The sequence below is a fragment of the Halichondria panicea genome, chromosome 12, assembly GCF_963675165.1.
Source record: "Halichondria panicea chromosome 12, odHalPani1.1, whole genome shotgun sequence".
NCBI lineage: Eukaryota > Metazoa > Porifera > Demospongiae > Suberitida > Halichondriidae > Halichondria > Halichondria panicea.
Genome location: NC_087388.1, coordinates 2586938 through 2613086, shown reverse-complemented (window position 1 = coordinate 2613086; position 26149 = coordinate 2586938). Strand labels below are relative to the sequence as shown.

The window sequence follows — 26149 nt, the reverse complement described above, 5'->3', positions numbered from 1 at the left end:
GTGTTTGGCTTCAAACTGCTCTGCAACGATTTTTTCATTCGCTACCCTGGATATTATTTGGTTCCGCTACCGCTAAGAGTCTCTGGAAGTGCTGTGGAAACTTTGTTTTCCCAGTATAAGTATTTAAGCGGAAACAAGCTAGACGCGGTCAATTATACGACTTCTAGAGCCAAGTACCTCTGTAGCAAAGCAGTTTCAGCAAGTCACCACAGTGGAAAATACTATCGAGATATGCCCCTATTCCTTCTTAGCATGCAAATAACTAAGAAACAATATACAGGAGAGAAACAGAACTAATTTTTGTAATGTAATTATTGCATGTGACGTGAAATTTTTTTTTAATTCAAAAATGACTTTGTGTTCACATGTGATGTCAATAGTTCATCTCTTAAATTTTGGCCAGCAAGAGTCGACTTCCCTTTTAAAGCAGCCAAGTTTTGCTGCGTCGCACTTATATATTCGCCAAGACGAGTATGGCATAGTTTACGACAAAGTTCTTTGTACACCACTTTAATAGCGAGGTCAAACGTTAGTACATCAACAGTACCATCCTTTTCCAACAGACAGTTTGTAACCAAAGATTTAAATTGGCATTGAAACTTTTGAGTAGCCTCTACTTGCTTCACGGCAACATCGATCATGTCGGGACCATACTTTCTTAAAGTAGATTCGTTTGCATTTTCCATGACACAACTATCAATTCCCCTTAGGACTGTCAAAAAATCCTTGGAAGGGAAGTACATGTGTCCTCGATCACGATACTTTAGTTCTCCAGGAATGTGATCCTTGTCTGTACACTGAATACATCTCAGCACTTCTATTTCCTGGTTTATAGTTTCTCTCTGATCGTTTTTACACGATTGACGTTTATTGTATCGAGCATGTAGCATGCTTGCGAGAGCTGCTCCACAGAAACGGTAATAAACAGAGTCTATATCCCCTTTTAATATGCCACTGCTTGTGGGTTCCATCAATAATGACTGCTGAACTTGTGACACACGCTTGAGAAGGTAATTGTACACAGCACTGCAAACTGATATCATCACAGCATCCCTAGTATGCTTGTCGGCACAGCTTCCATCACAATATCCAATCCATCGCTGCTGGAAGTGGGCAAGCTCCACTTTCTTTTTGGAATCAATACCTACATCAGACAAGTTTTTTCACTACAACATTGATGCCACTCCAATTGGAATTTCATGTACTTGTCTTTACCCTTGTCACAGTTTTTGTAGAGTAAACCAAACAAACTTGCAAGTGTGCGCAACAATTCACTGACCAACAATTCACTGACCAAAGTCTCAGAGATTTGCAGACATTTCCAAAACTCCTGCCTAGCAACGCTCTCAACTAAGTGTTTTTCACCGGAAACTGTGTCTTTCACGTAGGAAAGAAGGTCACGAATGTCGACATTACATATAGAGAGCATGACTTGAGCCTTTTCTTCCTTGTTCAACAATCGACGTTTCCTTTTCACAGCAGATCCAGAGGCAGCAGCACCACCCTTGCCTCGACCTCGCTTACGCCCAGCTTTACCACCTGGAACTTGACAGAGGAAAATATATAATTACGTGAAGCATAAATGCGTAAAGCAACTAGCTAGCATTTGTAATCTGTGTACTATTTTCGTGTAATGGTAACCCTATATAAGGAGAGAGCAACCAGTAGAGATGTAGCTAGCTATCAATATGTATGTACACATGTAGCAGTCTAATATGCATGGTAAATAAGAATTTTATTTTTAATTTTTTACCTGGAACTTGACTGCAGCTCTCTTCAGCTTCAACCTCAACCTCAACATCTTCACAATCATCATCTAAGTAGAGAGAAAAAGAGTCCAGTTGATCCTCCATTACTCGTACTCGATACTCGTACTAGCACTCTATGGGCGGCCCTACTAGTACTAGCACTCGTGATTGCGTTGCGTAATGAGGCGCAAGCTCGTGTGCAACGTCATCAATTGCGATTATCTCACGTGCATCTAACAGGATGTCACGTTACTTTGTGCACAGTTTTTACGTAGCAGTATAGGCAGTTCGATACTCTTCTCTTCTTATGAACTCTTGCCGCAACTAACAAGTATTTTAAACTGACGGTGTGCACTATTTTAAGTTTTTGAAAATGCAGGGTCTCGCAGTCATGCCAATCTATCGATTACCACTCGGGCAATATGGATACAAAGACTACCAGCAAATTTGGTAGTGCGAAAGGACAATCTAGATCTGTTGTACAGTCTCGTACATAGCCAATGCTGTACATCTCAACGTTGAGTCATCGCTTTGGAATGTTTATCACGTGCGTGGGTGGCAAACGTCTGCAATTACTAGTGAGGGCGGAGCTTGGGTCACATGACACTCTACTTAATTTATTAAAGTTGACCGTAGCTAGTTGATCGAGTAAAACCATGAAAGCATTTTGTTGTAAGGCCTTAACTTAACTAAGACTATTCATAGATTAAGGAAGGACCATCCGTGTTACGGTTGACGTCATGTATATGATCAGGCCTGCCATTATTATTGTGATATTTATGACATTTTTGTGAAATATAAACTGAAATGAAGCTTGTAAGTTACAAAAATACGAAAAAACTTTCTTGTTCTTTTATGACTTTTTAACCTATATGTGACAGGCTCTGGGAAAACCAGACTATTGGAGCAGACTAAAATTTTGTTGATTAATGTACCAAGTGATAGAGCAGAGCATTGCCTACACAATGATATGCTTAGTGTTCACATACCTAGTTTCATACCCGAGTTATGCGCGTTGGAAACTTGAAGCCGTAAAATGTAGTATCGAGAAAAACGGCTCTCAAAGATTGCTTAATTAGGAAAAATAAGGTAATAGTGAAAGTTTGGACGAAGCGTTTCGATGGAAAGAGTTGGATTTAGAGCATCAGATTTTACAGAGATGTAGTAGAAGGACTGCAGATACTTATACACCAATAATATTTTATTTGAGATTTTTTACTGTAGGTATAAATTTAGCTGTAGCTCAATACTAAATTCTGCTCCAATAGTCTGGTTTTCCCAGAGCCTGTCACATATAGGGATCCCATAATCTTTCTGAAGTTATTTCTTTCTTGTATTTGGATGTTGAAATTTGGGCATATCTGCATACACAAACGGTCGACGTTTACCTACTAAATTGAGCAAGGTGTAACTTCTCACAAGAATGCATTCAATTCAGGTCATAGAAATAAAACATTACGATGAACCTATTCTTATGCTTGGCCTATAACTAAAAATTATAACCTCTTCACTTCTGTACAAATAAACACATAAATTAATTAGCGTAGTTGATACTTGAAATCAGCAATTGACACATGTTTTTCAATCAACACCATTGTGGCTCATTACAATCACTAATGGAATACTACTTCTAGGTTAAAGATTATTTAAGCTAGCTGATAATACTATACACTTACCTACGTATCTTGTAAAGTATACTGGCTCCAGCAGTGTGTTGAAGCCCGAGCAGAAGCTACGCTCAGCATGCAGTGTTGCAATCTATCTGTTGGTCTCATCCACAATGTATTCTGTTATCAGCTGTGAAGAATGCTGGGCACTGGAAAGTTTGGGCCCATAGGCAGGCCAGGAGTGGAAGTAAGTGGTGTTTGTGTGTGTGTGTGCATGTGTGTGTGTGTGCACTTGTGTGAACTTGTGTGAGCATCTTTATGTGCGCGTGCGTGTGTGTGTGCCCGCGCGAGTGTATGTGTGTGTGTAGTGTGTGTAGTGTAGTGTATGTGTGTGTGTGTGTGTGTGTGTTGTATGTGTGTGTATGTGTGTGTGTGTCTGTATGTGTGCCCTCGCGGATGTACGTGCGTGTGTGTGTGCGTGTGTGTGGCTGCCCGCGCGTGTGTGTATCTCGTGTGTGTGTGTATCGGTGCGTATCGGTGCACACGCGCGCGCTTGTGTGTATCTGTGTGTGTGTATGTGTAGCATTCACTATTGGTGCCCACTTGTGTGCCTGTGGCATGATACTTTAGACGTGCTAACAATAATCAGTGCTACGCCTAGGCTTGTGCCGTTACAATTCAATTAGGCTGACTACTCATTAGGCTCACTGTGTACATGTACAGAGGTTATTGCTTAAGGTTGATTGCTTTCAGGGGAAACTTGTTGGGTTTACGAGTGTACTGTTTACTTGTGTAAGGACATTTTCTTCCCAACATAATAGGCTCCCCAGCTAGGATTAGGTCACAATTTGTCATTAGTTGGCTTGTGTGATTAGTTGGCTTGTGTTTGCCTGCGATATGCATTGTAATTCTGTGCCCAAACACTGTGTAGGTGCTGAGGGTGATCGCAAATCAGCAGCAGTAGTAATCAACTCCTTATAGCTTGTGACAGGACTCCTGCTTGTGACAATTATTATTGATTAATTAGGCAGGGGGGTTCTGTGTGCAGCACGATGTGTCGTCTTTGGGCAACAACCTGTCAAGATGTGTCGTTTTTAGGCAGGGGTGCATCTAGTCTGTGTGTATGTTCTGTTCTATGTGAGCCTTGGTTGACAAGGAGATGTCAGGTACCTTGCACCGTAAAAATCACTGTCAATAAATCACTGTCAATATCACCTATTCCTATTCTCATCTTGCCCTACAATTATCTACTGCTAATACTTATATCATGTAAGCAAAGCAAGGTACCTGACATCTGTGATGCAGAATCGTCACCAGCATTCGTCTGTGATAGGACCTTCCTTGCCAAGCAACAGATACACATGGTAAATACCACTTGCAACGTACATGACAATACTGTGGGTTCACCTCAAGACTCCTTCGGTTTTTTTTGTTACCGCTTCCAGTTGCCAACTGCATATATAATTGTACCAACATGATATTTACAAGTTCATTGTATTTTGTGTAATGGTGTAACAAATGGTGTAACACTCAGCACGAATGCTGCTGCCTGTACGTCTTCAGAGTATATTATTAGAGTGATGAAAAAGAGAAGTGTCTGAAGTGTGGGGTACCAGTGGCGGTGCCTTTACAATGGCTCTGAGCCTTAAGTACGTGTGTTTACAATCATAAATATCACAAGCGTGTGTAGCGTGTTGGAATGCGTTGGAATTTCAGTCCAGTCAGCTAGGGTTCATAAAATTATATTCCTGGTGCCAGCTAAAACCACAAGTCATAATTCATCACTATGAGACAAAGTGGACTGATTTCATAATTGCTCAGGGATATTAAGGACTGTCCAAATTAAAATGACATGGAATTTTGTTAGGTTCTTCAACACCTACCCCAAAGATGGTGACTTAGATGAACCACACACTTGTCCAGCCTGGGTTGGTAAGAAACCCTATGTGAAGCATCTTAAAGCATTTGGGTGTGTTGCATATGCCCAAGGATCAACGGAAGAAGCTCGATTCCAAAGCAAAGAAATGCATTATGCTAAACAGAGGAAAGGCTAGGCACCTCAAAAATTATTCACAGTCGTGATGTTGTCTCGTGATGTTGTCTTTAATGAATCCTCAAGAGGAATCGACCCTGAGCAGGAGGAGAATCAAGTTGAGAGCTTTCTGGAAGAAGACTCAAACCCACCTTTAGAAAATGCTTGTCACAAATGGTGCAATCTGATTGGTTACTTGGAGGTCCTTTATTTCTCATAGAGACCTCTCAGTCATTCAGAGGTCTTCTATGGAGGAGGTCTTCTATGGAGGTCCATTTTATGTTCACTACATGCATTTAACATTTTTTACATGATACATACAATCATAGATACATACAATCATACTGAATATTGACTAAACAAAATTAATAATAATGCATGCATGTATAATAACAGAATGATGATAATGACGTTCAGAGTTCAGAGTTAGTTGGAATGATTAATGTTTATAGATATGTTTGAGCATGAACTTATATAGAATATTCCTGCATGATCATCACTTGAGGATGAGGTGCGAGGTGCGCTGATGTTGTTAGTCGACACCTGTGAGCAAGGAAATGTGGTGGCAGCCATTGGAGGAGGCAGAGATGGCTCTGTGAATTGGCTTCTGGATACAGGCACAATGTCCAAACGAGGCTGTAGGATGTCTGAAATTGCTGCTTTAAGGAAGTTCGCTTGTAGCCTCTGATTCCTTCGATACTGCGATGGCCTGTACGCTCCATTATGAGTTGTTCGTCAACACCACTTGAGTACAACCTGGTTGCAGCTGTGGCTCTGAGTGAATGGTTCGTTTTAAAACCTTGTATTCCTGCTTTTTTACACATGTTCTTCACTATGTTCTTCAAGGTGTTATGTCCCAAAGGTGCTCGGGAAAACCAGCAATCTTGTTTAGGTTTTGTCAGAGGAGAGAGGTAGAACGCATTGCTCGGGCGATCATGAGGACACAAGCTATTGTATCTCTTAAACAGCTCAACAAAGCATCTCTGAGGATTTTCGGGATTTGAATAGTGAACCACTACTTTGGGCTTGATTTTGCGTCCTTTCAATCCTCCGGGACGATTCTTCGATATGTCTTCTCTGTATCTGAGGAATGATCGTTCATTTCGAGGCTCACAAAGTCAATTTGGCAAGGATTATGGCGAAGTTGTCTGTGCTCACCTCCACTGCGCAATGCAAAATAGAGTCGAACACCATTGTGTTCAAAAGAGCGTCCGGGCTGTGGTCTCCTAAGAGTTTTTTCTCCCACAGCAACTCTTCTTCTTCAAGGCAAATTGGTTCAGCCTGCTTACGTACAGAGCCAACACCAGCAGATTGAAGTCGCTTCATTTGCAAACTCATGGTCCTTGAAGAAATCGATATCTGGTCTTCCGCAGTTCTGACGTAAATGACGCATAATTCCAGAAACTATATGATGGAGTGAGTTTGGAGCATACTCTGCACCTTTCTTTGTTCTGATTTCCATCAAAAAGCGACTCAGCCAGTACTGAAGACCTTGCTTGTCCAACTCTGCCAGTGGTGGAATTTCAACATTTGACATTTGTTGCCTGTTGCTTGCCCAGTCTTTCACACAGTAAGAGGAGTCTTCTCGTGTCTTTTTGGGTACAGACTCAACTCTGGCTTTAGCTACATCCGTATCAGTCACTGGAATGGTGTATCTTCTTGAACTTGGCTGCACAGGCACAGTTTCAGGTTTCTGGTCTTGTTTGTGGCCACTCGTACTCAGTAGGGCTTCAACTGCGTTTTCTAAACTCCGCCTTGGGTCAATTTCACTATCAGCACGAGAGCTAGTAGAAAGCGTAGCACTGGAACAGCATCCCCAGCCATGCCAAGTGTTTCCAATACAAAATGGCAGCTCACAAAAGCCCAGACGGTACTCGTTTAGCTAGCTAGCAGTTTATTTTGTGGTTGCTACGCTATTCTAAATCAGTTATAGGCCTCGTCCAACGGTCACTATGGAGTTTTAAGAACCTCAGGCCCTTAGTAGCACCCTCGCTACGCTCGAGATGCTACAGCCTCAGGCCTTCGGTTCTCAAAACCCCATAGAGACCTTGGACTCAGCCTATAACCTATATGAAGAAGCCTCAAGAAGTCGAAACAGAAACAATACTGACGTCGAGTAGACTATTATGGAGTAAGACTCTACACTGTCCCTGAACTACTGAAGGAGCCTGGCAATGCAGAAGGAGATGGAGTTACCCAAAGACCGCAAACCCGTTGGTAACAAATGGGTATTTAAACGGAAAGCTGATGCATTGAAAGCGCTTAGTTGCACAAGGCTTTTCACAAAGACATGGTTTGGATTACGACGAAACCCGTCATTCGATTTGAATCTGTTCGTAGCCTGGTTGCTATTTCTGTTCAGAAAGGTCTCAAGTTACATCAATTAGATGTCACTGCAGCGTTCCTCAATGGTTACCTTGAAGAGGAAGTATACATGAAGCAACCAGAAGGTTTTGTTGTGGAAGGCAAGGAACATTTAGTTTGTAAACTGAAGCACAGCCGTACCGTTTGAAACAAAGCCCCAGATGTTGGAACTATGTTCTCGACTCTCATCTCAAGAGTATGGGCTTTCCGTGTATTTACTCTGCATCTGAAGGAGAAACATTCCTAATAGGATGTCGACGACATTGTGATCGCTGGAGAAAGCTCTGAGAGAATCACAGAAGTAAAGAAAGCTCTATCAGAGAAATTCAATGTGAAAGATCTCGGGGAACTTAATTACTTTCTCGGTGTACAAGTGGTTCAAGACCACACAGATGGTAAAGTTTGGATAGGTCAATTTACCTCAGTTCTCAGGAAGTATGGTATGGAAGAGGCCAAACCAATTAAGACTCAAGAAGTATGGTATGGAAGAGGCCAAACCACTCCAGTCAATGTTAATTTGAAGTTGGTAAACAAAACAAAAAAAATATACTAATCTGCAGTGGGCAGCCTGCTCTATCTGTCCTCTAGAACACGACCTGATATAGGAGAATCCAGTGATTACTCTGATGCTGACTGGGCAGGTGATTGTAATGACTACAAGTCGACTACTGGCTACATGTTTCAGATTGGAGGCACAGCAGTAACCTGGAAGAGTAAGAAGCAATCCTGAAATAGTTCAAGACCGACGGGCAGCCACACTCCTCCCAATAATCAATGCCCATGTTGCAGCAGGGACAACAATTTATTCGGACCAGTGGAGTGCCTATAGCCAGGTTGGCTCTCTCCCCAATGTTGGTAGCCACTCAAGTGTGAACCACTCACTCAACTTTGTTGATCCAGCTACGGGAACATTGAATCCTACTGGTCATCGGCCAAAAGGAAATTGAAGGCCATGAAAGGCTGTCATGCCCATCAGCTACCCAGTTACCTGGATGAACATATGTGGAGGGAAAGATATGGATCAGATGGCTGTACAGCTTACAGCAGCATCACACAAGACATAAGGCAGCAGTACCCCATCGTACCCCATCCTACTACAACCTTCTTCAGCCACCAACATAATTATGTTGGTGGCTGAAGTAATTATTCACAAAAAGTGAATGTTACTCGAACATACATGGAACGTTTACTGCTGATGCTTAAAGAACTTCTTAGCTAGTTGTATATATATACTTACACAGATGGTATATTTATGTATATCAGTGCCGCAAAGTACTCCTGTACAGTAGATCGAAGAGGTTCAGAAGAGTCAAACCACATACAGTACAGTTTGATAAATAGTCGAAATAGTATAATGAACCCCACCCCTCCACAGCAACGCACACACTCAGACTTGTAGGTGGCAGTGCATATACAGTTGGGGGTGGTATGCTATTGGAGAAAGTGCATTTGGACTTAGTAGTTTATAGTATAATCGAACAAGATGGTTTTTTTCTATTCTATTGGACATGGAGAGGAGAATAATTGTATCTCAAATACACACTATGAAGTGGTTGCTCTCAAATCCCATGGCTAGCTTACAATGGTTCGAGTACCCTCAGTATTGTCTGCCTACCCTTGTTATTGACTCCATTAAGTTGTCCTCTCTGGCATTGGGGTGTCTTTCTTCAAAACTTGAATTGTAGCCATTCGGGTACTTGTTCTGCTAATTAATTAGTATAGAACGTGGTAGGATTGTTCAGCCATCCTGCCTAACATACATCCTACCACGTCCTACACTAGATTGTTCATCCTAACCCTATCCTACCTTATTGTACCACGTCCTACAAGTCCTCCTGCATTCCTAACACATCACTATGTACCCCGTCCTACCCCATCCTACTACAAACATCTACATCCTACCACGTCCTACACTGGATTGCAATGTTACAATGCTCATATAATTATAACGATCTAGATTTAGTAGTTTATCAGTAGTTACATATATGTACCTATATAATTATACAATCTAAAAAGGTATTCTCAATTAGGATACTCTTTATTTATGCTGTACAATAGTTTGAAGAGGTTCGGAAGAGTCGTACAGGCAAACACTTGGTTAGGGTGTTGTACAGGTGTTCGGTGTGGTTCAATCTCTAAATCTCAGCACAAGCAAACACTTGGTGAGGGTGTTCTACATGTGTTTAGTGTGGTTCCTAACTTCTTTGAACTACACTACTGGACAGGCAAACACTTGGTTAGGGTGTTGTACAGGTGTTTGGTGTGGTTCGATCACTAAATCTCAGCACAAGCAAACACTTGGTGAGTGTGTTCTACAAGGTGTTCGGTGTGGTTCGATTCTTCCGAACCTCTTCGAACTACACTATTGGACACACAAACACTTGGTGAGGGTGTTCTACTGGTGTTCAGTGTGGTTCAATCCCTCTGAACTTCTTCAAACTATACTACTGGAGATTCAAACACTTTGTGAAGGTGTTCTACAGGAGTTCGGTGTGGTTCGAACCACACCGAACACCTGTAGAACACCTTAACCAAGTGTTTGCGTGTCCAGTAGTGTACTTCGAAGAGGTTCGGAAGAATCGAACACCTGTACAACACCCTCACCAAGTGTTTGCTTGTGCTGAGATTTAGGGATCGAACCACACCGAACACCTGTACAACACCCTAACCAAGTGTTTGCCAGTCCAGTAGCATAGTTCGAAGAGGTTCGGAGGGATCGAGCCACACTGAACATCTATACTAATATATTAATTTTCATAGCCATTACAGCTACCTCAGAGGTAGTTGGATCACGTGGAACCACCATGACCAGATAACTGTAGTAGCTGTAATGGCTATGAAAAAGCAAGAAGAAACTGTTGAGGGGGATGGGATATTGAGAGGGATATGAAAGAAGAACAAACTGACCCGAAATCTGAACTGTTACTACTCAAGGAGTTCCGTAGATTAGAAAGTAGATTAGAAAGTTTAGAAAGTAGTTTAAAAGGTTTAAAAAGCCAAAGAGTAGAAGCCCCACCACCTAAAAGAAGCAAGCAAGACCCTATCATACAAAGTAAGTACAGCCTAGAGATAGATATGTGTTCAGCAAGTAAACTTTTTTGTTTTGTTTTTGTACAGTTCAAAGATGTTGGAATTCATGGAAGGAGGAAGATGTAGTAGAAGGACACCTAAATTTTGATTTTCGTGCCTTGAGTAGTATGTTCCCTGACACAAAAAAATTGACCAAGCTTTTTATTAGGAAGGCCTATACCGACATAAATAAGTTGATCGAACAGCCAGCAGTACACTGATAAGACAATAGACAATCTGATCATTACCGGTACTCCAGGTGTAGGAAAAACTATGTTCATGCTGTACCAATTGCACGTTGCAAAATTAAAGCGCAGGAACGTCGTTTTGCAACTTGGAGAAGAGACGTGGGCTTTTGTATCTACACCAAGTGTGTTCGTATCTGACGATCAGGAATATATTTCGCAGTTGCTTTGTAATGAGGCGACATTGTGCTTTTTTGACCCTCATTATACTGAATCAAAGCTAAAGAAGAGATCTGTGTCCTTCACAATTGTGTTCGCCTCCACAAACCCAGTGCAACAAAAAATATTCAAACAATGTGATTTTGCCACGTATTACATGCCAGTGTGGACATTCAAAGAGCTCGAAGAATGCCGTACATTGTGTTACCCAGACAAGGATTCAATCAGCTTTAAGAAGGAATATGCTCGTTGGGGGGGCTCGGCAAGGTGCTTGTTTACGAAAACCCCAGCTGCGAATATGACCAGAATGGAATCTTTTCTTTGTTCACAAAATTTGGAGGTTACAATTGCTGATATGGAAGGGATACATACGAGCGAAAAACCTTATGATCAACATCAATGGTTGGTGCATGTATTCATTGAGGGCAACGACACACAAAAAGGCTCATTAATTGGCTGTCTCAATTTGTGCTGGGGATGGTGAATGAAGCACTAATAAAACACGCTAAAAGTTGGAAAAATATTGTTAACTGCATTCTGGGAGGAAAGGTTTATGAAGAAGCAGTTCGCTTGAAGCTGACGGGGAATACAAACACAATCATTGCATCACGCTTATCCTCAAAAACCTCAGAAACAAAAGCCCTCCCTTGTACTAGAATCAACTTTTTGTACTTTTCCAACATGGGTAGCTTCAGAGGAGACGAGTTTGTTCAAGATGTACTTTATGTTCCAGTTGAACGTAACAAAGAAAGTGGAGACTTCGTTTGCAATAATTGGATTTTTCAAGCTACTTTGAAAGCAAGCCATGACATAAAAGCTCACGGTATCGTTAAACTTTCAGAGCAATTTAATGATTGTAAAACGTGGAACTTTTGCTTTTGTGTACCAAAGACAAGTCTTACCAAGTACAAATATAAGCAGAGAATCTTAAATCCTGAACTACTCGCACAAAAAAACATCAAAATAGATCAGTACATAGTTGCAATTGAATAGGATTTGTATAATAATAATGTGAATAAACAATGTTGAAATAATGTGAATAAACAGTGTATAATAAGCATGTTAATCATACACATGTAGGATGTATAGTAGGACGGGGATACCTTATCGTACCTATGATAGGGTAGATGTTTGTAGTATGTCCTACTATAACCCTATCATGGTAGGATGGGAGAGCATAAGGTAGGATGGCTGGACAATCCAGTGTAGGACGAAGAGAAGGTTGTAGTAGGATGGGGTAGGATGGATGAACAATCCAGTGTAGGACGTGGTAGGATGTATGATAGGGTACGATATGGTAGGATGGCTGAACAATCCAGTGTAGGACGAAGAAGGTTGTAGTAGGATGGGGTGGGATGGATGAACAATTCAGTGTAGGACGTTGTAGGATGTATGATATGTATGATAGGGTATGATAAGGTAGGATGGCTGAACAATCCAGTGTAGGACATGTAATATCATACATCCTACCACGTCCTACACTGGATTGTTCATCCACTACCACCTTTGTCCGGATGGTTCAACCATCCTACCCTGTCATACATCCTACTACTAATGATAGGGTACTATGCTACCACGTCCTCACACTGGATTGTTCATCCACTACAACCTTTGTCCTACACTGGGTTGTTCAGCCATCCTACCTTATCGTACACGTCCTACAAGTCCTCCTGCATTCCTCCACTATGTACCTCGTCCCACCCCATCCTACTACAAACATCTACCTTATCATAAACGCTTATCGGGTTGTTAACATTCTGCTTAGTACAGATATGTAGATGTCCTACTATACCTTACCGTGGTAGGATGGGAGAGCAGGGTACGATATGGTAGGATGGCTGGACAATAGATCTATACTAATATAGTTCAAAGAGGTTCGAAGGGATCAAATCACCGAACACCTGTAGAACACCCTTACCAAGTGTTTACGTGTCCTAAATCTCAGCACAAGCAAACACTTGGTGAGGGTGTTCTACAGGTGTTCGGTGTGGTTCGATTCTTCCGAACCTCTTCGAACTACACTACTGGACAAGTGTTCATTGTGGTTCAATCCTTCCGAACCTCTTCGAACTACACTACTGGATGCGCAAACACTTGGTTAGGGTGTTCTACAGGTGTTCGGTGTGGTTCGATCCTTCCGATCCTCTTCGAACTACACTACTGGAGACGCAAACACTTGGTTAGGGTGTTCTACAGGTGTTCGACGTGGTTCGATCCTTCCGATCCTCTTCGAACTACACTACTGGACCGCAAACACTTGGTGAGGGATCGAACCACACCGAACACTTGTAGAACACCCTAATCAAGTTTTGGCATGTCCAGTAGTGTAGTTCGAAGAGGATCGAAGGATCGAACCACACCGACCTGTACAACACCCTAACCAAGTGTTTGCCAGTCCAGTAGCGTAGTTCGACGAGGTTTGGTGGGATCCAACCACACCAAACACCTGTAGTACACCCTCACCAAGTGTTTGCGTGTCCAGTAATATAGTTCGAAGAGGTTCGAAGGGATCAAATCACCGAACACCTGTAGAACACCCTCACCAAGTGTTTACGTGTCCAGTAATGTAGTTTGAAGAGGTTCGGAACGATCGAACCACACCGAACTCCAGTAGAACACCTTCACAAAGTGTTTGCATCTCCAGTAGTATAGTTCGAAAAAGTTGGAGGGATCGAAACACACCGAACACCCTGTAGAACACACTCACCAAGTGTTTGCTTGCCAGCAGTTTGCGTTTCCTCAGTCTAGCAGTGGTTCGGGCAGGTTGGAAGTAGTGGGATCGAACCACACCGAACACCTGTACAACACCCTAACCAAGTGTTTGCCAGTCCAGTAGTGTAGTTTGAAGAGGTTCGGAAAAATCGAACCACACCGAACTCCTGTAGAACACCTTCACAAAGTGTTTGCATCTCCAGTAGTATAGTTCGAAGAAGTTCGGAAGAATCGAACCACACCGAACACCTGTAGAACACCCTCACCAAGTGTTTGCTTGTGCTGAGATTTAGGGATCGAACCACACCGAACACCTGTACAACACCCTAACCAAGTGTTTGCCAGTCCAGTAGCATAGTTCGAAGAGGTTCGGAGGGATCGAACCACACCCAACACCTATAGAACACCCTCACCAAGTGCCGAACCTCTTCTAACTATGCCAACACTTGATTAGGGTGTTCTACAAGTGTTCATTGTGGTTCAATCCTTCCGAACCTCTTCGAACTACACTACTGGACACGCAAACACTTGGTTAGGGTGTTCTACAGGTGTTCGGTGTGGTTCGATCCTTCCGAACCTCTTCGAATTACACTACTGGACACGCCAACACTTGATTAGGGTGTTCTACAAGTGTTCATTGTGGTTCAAACCTTCCGAACCTCTTCGAACTACACTACTGGACACTCTTTCGAACCTCTTCAAACTCTTGCACAGTGTAGTTTCACTCCTCCTAACCTCTTCGACTATTTATCAAACTGTACTGTATGTGGTTTGACTCTTCTGAACCTCTTCGATCTACTGTACAGGAGTACTTTGCGAGAGTTCGGTGTGGTTCAAAGTCTCTTTCGATTCTCTTCAAACTTGATCGAACCACACCAAACACTTGCAAGATACTCTTTATTTATGCTGTACAATAGTTTGAAGAGGTTCGGAAGAGTCGTACAGGCAAACACTTGGTTAGGGTGTTGTACAGGTGTTCGGTGTGGTTCAATCTAATCCTGTACAAAGTGTAATTCGCGATCAAAATGTTGTCTATCATACATGTAACTCGGGATCCTGAACCGGTTGATATACATCCATTGTGTTACACCCATTAATACTTTTCTTGAGGAGGTGTTGTACGGCACAAAACAATGTGCATAAAAAGGGGACGCTGCTGATATGATGCTGGTATGCAGCTGAATCAATAAAATAATAATCTATTATCACACATCCTACCACGTCATACACGGATTGTGCATCCTACTACAACCTTAATTCTTCGTCCTACACTGGATTGTTAAGCCATCCATCCTAAAGTACCCTATCATACATCCTACCACGTCCTACACTGAATTGTTCATCCATATATACAAGAAGGATCATTTACAACTTGGAACATTCACGACCTTGAGACTCTATTAAAGTGAGCATAATCACACAATTAAATAAATGAACGAGCTAACAACACTTGTTTAATTGTCTTCACTTCCGATACGCAATCCTCCAACAATTCACTTTTAAACTTCCCGGACGTGATCAGGGACTCAACGAACTTGTTGGTTCGAATTTCATCTGGTTCCGTTCTCCATTTTCGTGAGTGGTACGAGCTAGAGCTGGTGCTGGTATTCAATATCCAGGCCGCCATCCAGCCCAGCTGGAACAGGTCAGTCCTGGCACCGTCGTCTCTCCATGTCACAGAGTGGTCGAGGTCGTACATGCAGCTGTTTGATATGATGCCTATAAATAAGTGGTGTGCGAATTGGTTGGATCTGATACCGAGGCCCTATCTACGTCGATAAAAACTGGTGTGAAATTTGAAGAAAACAAAATGTTCTCCATTCGCACATCGTTGTGCGCAATATTCATGCCATGCAGCTCATCAAGCGCGGCCTTCACACAAAGTATGAACTCTTTGAAGCACAATCGAGTATCCCACCCATCCTACCATCCTACTACCATCCTACTTCACATCCTACCCATCCTACTACAGCAGCTCGGCTCCACTAGGACAATATATTTCTTACTGGACATTTAAACAACAACTTTTTCACAAAGACTCTAATAGCGTGCATCATAAATAATCATCGCCAATTGTAATCAATTGGAAGACAGTACTGTTTTATGTCAGTTCCTTCAAGGAGTTCTTCGTTCAAGGTAATTTTCTGCTCATTTTTGAAATTATCAAAATTGCAGGCTGGTACACAAAAGCAAACTTTCCAGGATAAACGATCAAATTGTTTTGATAGTCTATTGATACCTCTGGCTTTTATATCATGACGTTTTGCCAAAGTCGCTTGAAAGATCCATTCGTTGTAAACAAAGTCTGCACTTTCTTTGTTTGGTTCAACTGGAACATACAATTGCGTTGAATTAACTGGCCCTAATGTAGTAGACGTGTTTGCAAATCTTATACGACCATTAGGAGGGGGCGTTATTGTCTCGTATTTATTCCGTTTGCCTAAGCGTTTTGCTATGAATTTCTCCGTTCGATCCACACGCAGAAGCTCCCTCTGAACATCTCCTTCATAAATAGGTCCAGCTGTTATTTTGTTCTTCTCGTCTTTCCACGCTATAGCTTGATTACATAGGGCCTTGCTCACACAATCCATCACATACTCAGACGCCCATTTCAGATAGCGTTTTGTGTAGTCGTTGTGTTGAATGAATATATGGACCAACCATTGGCTGCTATTAAAGGAGTCTCGGCTCATCTTTAACCCTTCCATATCAGCAAGGACATCCGACAAACTTGCTGACGTAACAAATTCGGAGAGTCGTTGTAAATTATGGTCTCTTTTTAACGAAAATACACACCTTGCCGAGCCCCCCCACATCGTATGTGCTGTCACAACCTCGTTCTCAGTCATGGATGGGTAACATAATAAACGGCAATCTATGAGCTCTTCCAATGTCCATATCGGCATGAAAAATTTGGTATGTGTTGATCTTTTAAATATCTTAGAGTTCCGTGGGTTTGTGGAGGCAAACACAACTGTGAAGGCCCGAACGTCACTGCGTAGCTCTTCACCAGATGCAGCAGGGTCAAAAAAATACAATGTTGAAGTGGCACCAAGCAACGTATGCATATCTATATGATCTATATGATCGAGATGAACCAACACACGACGTGGATCAGACATAAAAGCGGCCACAATATCTAAACATTTCAAAACGACATTCTTATTCCTCACTTTTGCCATGTACAGTTGGTACAGCATGAACACAGTTTTCCCTACACCCGGAGTACCAGTTACGATCACTTTTCTTATTTCTTTTCCTTCGTAGAGAGAATGGATGAGAACATTAAGGTCACGATAGGCCTTCCTAACAAACATCTTTGTTAACTTTTCTGTGGTAGGCAAAATAGTTTTAAAAGCATCAAAACAGAAATCTATGTGATTGTCGTGATTGTCGTGATCGTCATCGGTCAACGGGTTGCTCATCCAAAATTTTTCCACTGTAGAAAAACAAAAGGTTACTTAATGGCAAGTAGCATTAAGAATGGTGGAAAAGGAAAACACATATTTATCTCTAGGCTTACAGTTCTTTTGTAGGGGAAGGTTCTCCAAACGTGGGCGCTTTGATGAGCCTGAAAAAAGAAGAATTGTCATGTGATCCTTAGGGCTGAAAAAAGAATTGTCACGTGAATGTATTCATATTACAACTAACAAACACAGTAAAATTTAATACAGGTGACGCACAAACACAACACAACTTACTTTCTCTTAGCTGTTCTTCTCTTAGCTGTTGCTGTTCTTTTCTCAGGCTTTCTCTCAGTTTGTTTAGGCCCTCTGTCTGGTTGGTTAGGAGCTCTGTCTGGTTGGTTAGGAGTTGTGTTTGGCTGGTTAGGTGTTCTAACAGCATTTCGCCTAGTTTAGATTTCGGGTCTTCCCTCTCTATTTTCCTCTCAGTTTCTTCTATTTTCCTCTCAGTTTCTTCTATTTTCCTCTTAGTTTCTTCTATATCCCTCTCTCCTTGCTGAATTTGTTTCGGGATCTCCATATCCTCTGTTGATGCCATGGCGCCTTGACCAATAGCCTCCATATCCATATCTTCGTGCTCGTCGGTTGACATGATGGCACCAACACAATACAGGTTCTGTGTAGAGCAGGTGAGAATCACGTGGTCATCACTGTGTGAAATTCTGCATCCACGTGAAAAGTTTGCAGAAGAAAAGTATGGTGTAAATTGTTCTTGAATCCTAGAAATGTTGATTTATGTGCCTTTCGATGCTGTCTAGCAGTGGTTCGGGCAGGTTGGAAATTATGTGAGATCAAGCAGGAAAATTGTTCTACAGGAGTTCGGTGTGGGTTCGGCACTTGGTGAGGGTGTTCTATGTGTGTTGGGTGTGTTGGGTGTGGTTCGATCCCTCCGAACCTCTTCGAACTATGCTACTGGACTGGCAAACACTTGGTTAGGGTGTTGTACAGGTGTTCGGTGTGGTTCGATCCCTAAATCTCAGCACAAGCAAACACTTGGTGTGAACTATACTACTGGAGATGCAAACACACTTTGTGAAGGTGTTCTACAGGAGTTCGGTGTGGTTCGATAGTAGTTGAACCACCTCTATCTCATCCCAGTCTTCATTTCCACGGTCTAACAGTGGTTCAAACAGGTTCGAAGTAGTGGAACCACCTCTATCTCATCCCACAGTCTTCGTTTCCTAGATCTAGCAGTAGGTTCGAGCAGGTTCGAAGTAGTGTAGTTCGAAGAGGTTCAGAAGGATTGAACCACAATGAACACTTGTAGAACACCCTAATCAAGTGTTGGCGTAGTTGAGGGTGTTCTATAGGGGGTGTTGGGTGTGGTTCGATCCCTCCGAACCTCTTCGAACTATGCTACTGGACTGGCAAACACTTGGTTAGGGTGTTGTACAGGTGTTCGGTGTGGTTCGATCCCTAAATCTCAGCACAAGCAAACACTTGGTGAGGGTGTTCTACAGGTGTTCGGTGTGGTTCGATTCTTCCGAACTTCTTCGAACTATACTACTGGAGATGCAAACACTTTGTGAAGGTGTTCTACAGGAGTTCGGTGTGGTTCGATTTTTCTGAACCTCTTCAAACTACACTACTGGACTGGCAAACACTTGGTTAGGGTGTTGTACAGGTGTTCGGTGTGGTTCGATCCCACTACTTCCAACCTGCCCGAACCACTGCTAGACTGAGGAAACGCAAACTGCTGGATGGTCTCACATGAGATCAGGTTGGTTCAACTACTTCGAACCTGCTCGATAATGATGATGGATAAAAAGAGCAACCATAAACATTTAATAGTGACTTAAGAGAGAAATCACGTTTAACTTACAACGTGTCCTGTGTGCTATTGGGGTCTGCAAAAAAATATATATACGTATACACACTTTGAGAAAAACAGAGGGTAGGCTTGTAAGCGAGGTGGGCTTAATGACGAGGTAATACGGTATACGGTCATGCTTGTAATTATGTAACTAAACATATACACATGAGGAAGCAGAGGGTGGGGGACAGTCTGTATGAGAATTACACAAATATATATCATGCAACTAAACTTACACACGAGGGAGTAGGTTGAAGGTTAGGGGTGGACGTCTGTATGGAAGTGAAGAAGGTGGCATGCAGATAAGGAGATTAATACCCAAGTACTACTACTTACACACAAGGAATGGCGGGTAGGTGGTTCCAATCCTGGGACGTTAGGGGTGGACATCTGAAAATGCCAAATTATGAAATCCAATTATGCACAAAGTGAAGAAGGTGGCATGCAGAGTCTACTTGGTAAAGAGATTAATGCCCAAGTACTATTACTTACACACGAGAGATGGGGGGTAGGTGGTTCTTCTGATCTTGAGAGGTTAGGGGCGGATATCTGTATGGAATTGCCCAATTATGGAATCCAATTATGCACGAAATGAAGGAGAGATTTAATTAATACTTGCTGGTGAGTAATAGCAAAGACTAAATTCACATTGAGAGCACAGAGTTACTTACTGCCTTGGCCATAAATGCGATCCTGCAAGAGATTGAAAGCTTAGGTAAGTTACTGCTTATAGTAATATAAGCATGCCTATAAACTTACCACCTCTTTTGGGACAGAGGGGTGAACTGGATAACAAAACAAATAATATAGCAAACAGTATAAGAGACTAGCTTACATCAGATGTGTCATTCATCATTTGTTTCTAATTCTGACTCGACAGTTCACGCATATTAGGCCCCGCCCCAGTTTTAGCTCAACTCCCTAACCCTTCCTTGTGGAGTTGTGTGTGAGAGTTTTGGAATACAGTGATATCTATATAGAAGTAATGTACTTCTCTGTTGTTTGAAGAACCAGAACTAGCAATGCCGCCCCACCCACCTTTTGCAATTTCAAATTAGCAATTATTATATCAGAAATTAGTGTAGTTATAATAATGTATAATTAACAATTATTATATCAGCATTAGTGTAGTTCGAAGAGGTTCGGAGGGGTCGAACCAAAACGAACAACTGATGAACATCCTCTCCAAGTGATTGAGGTAGGATCTGGGTAAATGTTTAAGTGCATACACAATTTACACCATACTTTTCTTCTGCAAACTTTTCACGTGGATGCAGAATTTCACACAGTGATGACCACGTGATTCTCACCTGCTCTACACAGAACCTGTATTGTGTTGGTGCCATCATGTCAACCGACGAGCACGAAGATATGGATATGGAGGCTATTGGTCAAGGCGCCATGGCATCAACAGAGGATATGGAGATCCCGAAACAAATTCAGCAAGGAGAGAGGGATATAGAAGAAACTAAGAGGGATATAGAAGAAACTAAGAGGGATATAGAAGAAACTAAGAGGAAAATAGAAGAAACTGAGAGGACGTTGTGGTTCGACTCCTCCGAACCTCTTCGAACTACACTAATGGACAAGCAAACACGAGTGTTCTTCAGGCATTCGTTGTGGTTCGACCCTTCCGAACCTCTTCGAACTACACTAATGCACAAGTAAACATTTGAAAAGTGTGTTCTTCTGGTGTTTGTTGTGGTTCCATCCCTCCGAACCTCTTCGAACTACACTAATGGACAATCAAACACTTGGAGAGAGAGGAGTTCGTTGTGGTTCGATTCCTCCGAACCTCTTCGAACTACACTAATGGAAAAGTAAACTCTTGAGAGAGTGTTCTTCAGGTGTTCGTTGTGTTTCGACCCCTCCGAACCTGCACAAGTAAACAATTGCAAAGTATGTTCTTCAGGTGTTCGTTGTGGTTCCATCCCTCCGAACCTCTTCGGACTACACTAATCGACAAGCAAAGTTGCTCAGCTTCTCCTCCCAGGTGGAGCTCTGCTAGTCACATGCCAGTACTGTATTATCACTCTTCTGGTTTCTTTATTATCACGTCACCAGCCAGAGGGTTTGCACTTTAGTGCTCTAGTTTGTATATCATTTAATAATTTAATACTTCTGGAATAAAAAGATTGAATAGAACACAGTGTACACTACATCTGTCTATTGGTTATTGTCAGTCTCACGGCTGCTGGGTTCAGGTACCAGACCAGTCTCATCAGTCTCATCACAGCTGCTGGGTCTATATCTCAGATGAGTATCACAGTCGTTTAAATCCAGACTTCCTTGCATTGCATCTGTGGAGGGAATGGGTGGAGTGAGTTTACATCATGCGTAAAATACAATACATAGCAGGAAGTGAGAGTCAAATACAGATTTGTATAGATGTAGTCGATAACTCACAGAAGCACACCTCAAGCCTGTAAATGATCCAATAGGGCATTTCGTCACTAAAACCTCTCCACTCAGTAGACGTACACGGACAATGTCTAACTGGAGGGTTAAAAGCCAAGCAAATAAAAGCTCAACGTGTGGCTTGGCAACAAAGGCAGTAAACATCATGTGCAAAAGTATTCATAATCAGTGTTACCACCTCACTTACACTATGACTTGACAGGAGAAATCCCCATACGGGATGCTTCATTTTAATGTTTATAAAACTGGCTAGCATTGAGACAAGTAGCTGCCCCTCCCCCATGGTATGATTGCTGAACGTTTTTCCAATGGTTTTGGCCTGTTAATAATAAAAATAATAATTATGCATGTACATATAAATTATGTAGAAGGGAAAAAATACCTCTGCAATGAAGATTTGATTCCCTTCTTTGTCTAAGATGGCTGCATCTGTTACACCCTGTATATTTGGTCGTTTGTACTATACACAATATAATTCATGACTCACAGCCAAGCAGGTTTCTACCTCTACGCCATCGATCGGTATTTTAATGTTTGTTGACAGGCCCAGTAACTGGCTTTCAGGGTCGTTGGTAGTAGACATTTCTGCACTGTTGAGTAGTAGAGTAGGCCATGTTGTGGTTCCATCCCTCCGAACCTCTTCGAACTACACTAATGGACAATCAAACACTTGGAGAGTGGAGAGAGAGGTGTTCGTTGTGGTTCGACTCCTATGCCAGAATAGTTTTTAGAATAATAGGTAGGCTTGAGAATAATAGAATAATGAAGAATAATAGGTACAATTTCTGTGAAATCTGAGTACTGACACTACTGATTCAGCTCAAATTTCCAATGTCTGACAAAAGCTGACAGAGCAACATAACTGATTTCAGTATCCCACACATTCTATTTAAGAAGCCTTTGCTGCAAAACTCCTTCAACTAAAAAGCTTGCACAGTGTGGTTTCACTCCTCCTAACCTCTTCGACTATTTATCAAACTGTACTGTATGTGGTTTGACTCTTCTGAACCTCTTCGATCTACTGTACAGGAGTACTTTGCGAGAGTTCGGTGTGGTTCAAAGTCTCTTTCGAATCTCTTCAAACTTGTACCAAATTCAAACAGTCCGAAGGGTGTGGTAATCGCCGTCTTGGGTACATCCGAGGGGGCCACAGGAATCTGATGGTAGGCACGTACGAGATCCAGTTTAGAAAATATAGTGGAACCCTGTAGAGAGGAAGAAAAATCAGGACAGGATACGGATCAGGCGCACGACAGGTCTTTAGGAACCGTGGGGAAGGTCTGATGATGCCCAGCTGGAGCATGTGCTCGAACGAATTCCCTCTTTGCGACACGGAGACGGTCTGGGACGGGCTGAGGTTGGTGGTCCTGTAGTCTCAATGTGGTGGGCAATGTTGTGTTTGACCGGTGCATCGGAGACAGCAACCTGTGTGAGTGAGGGGAGGAGGGTGAGGTAGGGGTATCCTTCGGGTACAGTGTTGCGCTCAGAGAGGAGTGCGCAGAGTGGATACCCTGAATGTGGAGGAGTGCGCAGAGTGGATACCCTGAATGTGGAGGAGTTTCTGTGGGACATGTCAACCATCAAACCAAAATGTTCAGCACCGAGGATTGATTTCTGAACATCAGCGATGATGAAAATCCAGGGTAGTGAGCTCCAAGGTTGAGTGTGAGGGAGCGTTTCCCATAGGGTGTGTCGTTTATGGCCAGAAGAACGTCGTCGGTCAGTACACTGACTTCCGAACCTGTATCAACTAAAAATCGTGTATTAGTGTGTGCATCACTTACAAAAAATAGGCGACTATAAGGTGGGCCGGTGACACTTGTCGCCCGGCCTGAGAGCTGCATGGTTCCTGGGGGGTTTGTCTGGGGCATCAAGGGGAGCGGGACTACGAGGGCGACGATGGCTTCGGGAGCTGTGAGTCGAGGTAAGTGAGGCCACAAGGTCAGCAAGGCGTGTCACTTCCTCCTTGAGTTTTTCCACCTCATCCGTGTTTGGCGAGTTCCAGAGACAGTGTTCGGGTGTGTATGTCAGCTAGCTTGGCTATTACCATACGACATTCGTGAGGGTGTCTGCGTCAGCACCCAGTTGATCACCCAGTAGCTGTTGCATTCTGCGGAGGAGCTGCCGAGTTCCTCGCCGCTGATGAGCTGTTGTAGTTTCCTCTGGGTAGAAGCAGCTGCCTTGAGTGTGTTGTAGGGGGTTGTCTGTGGGAGGTCGGAGGAGTAGATCACGGACTTCAGCAGCAAATTCGGGGCTGAGTGAGCTGATCACATGGTCAAACATGGTCTGGTGATGCGCCTGGTGGTAAACTGTGCCTCAGGTGATGGAGACTGCAGAGAGGGTTGCTGCAGCTTCTGGCAGGTCCGGTTCTCCGCCTTCCAGTGTCATGTCTGGGGAGAAGCTTGGGCTGAGAAGTTACCGTTCGGATCACAGTGTGTGTGCGTCTAAGTATATATAGTAAGAATCACAAAAAGAGGCAATGTGGTAGGACATGAATAAGTAGCGCATTGCGTGATTAAATTCATTGCGTATTACGTAACATGGTATAATAACGGAAAACTGGTAAAGGTGACTCAATAATGGTAAAGATCATTAATACAATAAAGTAAAGTGTTCACTACATATACGTAATCTATGTTTGATTCTCTCAATATCTCTCAATATTTTAGGATGATGCAGTGGGTGTGGCAAAGGGGAAATGCCCCCCCTTTTTCTGGATCTCGACTACTGATTATCTTGCTGAGCACTTCGGAATCTTGCTGCAGTTAAGCTATTCTGGTCTAAATCTATAGACAGTTATCTTGCAAATAAAGCTGCAAATAAAGCATCAGGCCGAAAAGTCAATTATGATGTCATAATTAAGAGGCGTGGCTTCCGGTCAAAATTCCGGCGCTGCGCAGCTGATGTATTTTGCCCCCTCTTCCAAAAAATCCTGGCTACGCTCTGTTGATCCGATACGAAGAGAGAGAAAGAAAACGCTGTTCGCTTGCCATGTTGATGATATCTGGGGTGAACTTGCCTGAATTAAGAAGGAAATGGTTAGTAGATTTGCTCATCTGTCCTTGTATTTTAGTGCACATAATAATCAAAATATCAATCTCTATAATTATGTGCACGAGTAACAAGCAATGGCAAGGATACTAATTGCACGAGGCGTAGCTGAGTGCTTTAACCGTCACGGGCCATTAGCATCTTACCGCACGAAGCTATGGCTAGGTTGTTTACTTGTGCCGATGAGCTTGAGGACAGCAATGGCGATGTCTCCTCTGGTGATGACAGTGCCTATGAAGGAGAGGGGATAGTAGGATACCTCCCAAAGGCTACCAGCTTGAACTGTCTGGGACTGAGGACGTCATGCACCTAGACGCTAGCGCTATGGACCAGGACGGTGAAAGATCAGGAGAGGGCTCACTGTGGGCTCACTGTGTGACTCTGGCAAGTAGTATAGTATAGCTAGAATATCAGTAGTGTCAGTAGTGTAAGTATAGTATAGCTAAAATAGTAATGAACAGTGTACGTATTGTACGATATATCTTAGCACTGTTACATTCATCCCATATGATAGGCTGATCCATAAAAAAATTTTTTTGGATTTTATCTCACCGCTCGCCGAGCATTTAAAATGATAAAAACGGGTGAGCGTATAATAACCGTGGTTGTTATGGCAACACATGTTGCACCATTTTATTCCTTGTTGTATGGGCATTCTATGGGCATTCTATTGGTATATGGTTGCTAGGAATTTTATTGCCCGATAGAGAATTTACAGACATTTCACTTCACTGTTAATTAAGAATCCGACGGTTAAAGGGTTAACCTTGCCAGTGCTTGTTATGAGTGCATACTATTGATTGTTATTAAGGCCTGCAGTTTCAGTGAAAAAATTAGCCGCGGCCGTTATTCGAACGTGCGGTCGTCAAGGCAATAATTTCACGTCGTTATTGACGACGTGTGTGTACGAATCCCAGTGAATAATAGGACAACATGCGATTATTATGTTAATCGGGATGTCAACTTGGTTCTGTATTATTGTTACACCTACATGTATACAGCAGGAACACCTTCCCTCAATATTTATGTGTTTATTTTATAGGTGTCTACTTGTGATATTTGCCAGCAAGTTAATCGAAAGCGGCAGGCCCGAACTTCACCCCATCCGTGTGCAGTTTGCTAGGAATTGATTTTGTTGGTATTCTCTCTCCAACTGCTAACGATGGTTCCTTACTTTACCAAGTGGGTAGAAGCTATTCCTACACTTGACAAGAGGTATAAACTAGAGCACTAAAGTGCAAACCCTCGGCTGGATTATGAAGAGAGAGTGCATGTAGTGATGTTGTTATCATGTATGACTAACAGCAGCTCAGGAGTAAACCATGCTGAGAACAGGTAGCTCTAGCCTCAATCGTTATCTGAAAGAACGCAGTTCTAATGTAGCACTCGTTCTATGGTCCAGGAAAATCTTGGACCGGTAATTGCCCGCACAAGGTCCGTACAAGGTGTATTACCCATGAATATCAT

The 26149-nt window shown here is 42.6% G+C and overlaps 5 protein-coding genes across 5 annotated transcripts in view; all 5 read right to left on the bottom strand.

Annotated features, from left to right (window-relative positions):
- Nucleotides 1–20404, bottom strand: part of LOC135345477 (uncharacterized) — a 64286-nt gene extending 43882 nt beyond the window's left edge. The window contains exons 1-7 of the mRNA XM_064542897.1: nt 20049–20404; nt 19973–19998; nt 19885–19906; nt 19706–19762; nt 19550–19603; nt 19450–19485; nt 19223–19247 (exon numbers count right to left, since the gene is read on the bottom strand). Of these exons, the coding sequence (XP_064398967.1) occupies nt 19223–19247; nt 19450–19485; nt 19550–19603; nt 19706–19762; nt 19885–19906; nt 19973–19998; nt 20049–20069 (241 nt within the window). The 5' untranslated portion in view covers nt 20070–20404. The remainder of the gene's footprint in view (nt 1–19222; nt 19248–19449; nt 19486–19549; nt 19604–19705; nt 19763–19884; nt 19907–19972; nt 19999–20048) is intronic.
- Nucleotides 295–3383, bottom strand: LOC135345706 (uncharacterized). The gene is made up of 2 exons (XM_064543149.1): nt 1754–3383; nt 295–1545 (listed from the first exon to the last, which is right to left on the bottom strand). The coding sequence occupies exon 2, from the start codon at nt 1041–1043 to the stop codon at nt 339–341; it is 705 nt and encodes a 234-aa protein (XP_064399219.1). The 5' UTR covers nt 1044–1545; nt 1754–3383; the 3' UTR covers nt 295–338.
- Nucleotides 5452–7440, bottom strand: LOC135345701 (uncharacterized protein KIAA1958-like). Its single transcript, XM_064543138.1, is given in 3 exon segments — nt 5452–6507; nt 6510–6572; nt 6575–7440. Coding segments are annotated over 3 exon segments (864 nt in total). The 5' UTR covers nt 6726–7440; the 3' UTR covers nt 5452–5857.
- On the bottom strand, nt 15947–18127 carry LOC135345687 (uncharacterized). Its single transcript, XM_064543117.1, has 3 exons — nt 17638–18127; nt 17460–17507; nt 15947–17375 (listed from the first exon to the last, which is right to left on the bottom strand). The coding sequence occupies exons 1-3, from the start codon at nt 17990–17992 to the stop codon at nt 16000–16002; spliced, it is 1779 nt and encodes a 592-aa protein (XP_064399187.1). The 5' UTR covers nt 17993–18127; the 3' UTR covers nt 15947–15999.
- Nucleotides 20405–21270: 866 nt separating the features above from the next.
- LOC135345716 (uncharacterized) lies at nt 21271–26007 on the bottom strand. The gene is made up of 5 exons (XM_064543163.1): nt 22119–26007; nt 22014–22070; nt 21819–21950; nt 21620–21709; nt 21271–21513 (listed from the first exon to the last, which is right to left on the bottom strand). Exons 1-5 carry the CDS (start codon nt 22212–22214, stop codon nt 21487–21489), a joined length of 402 nt encoding a protein of 133 aa, XP_064399233.1. The 5' UTR covers nt 22215–26007; the 3' UTR covers nt 21271–21486.
- Between the last annotated feature and the right edge of the window lie 142 nt (nt 26008–26149).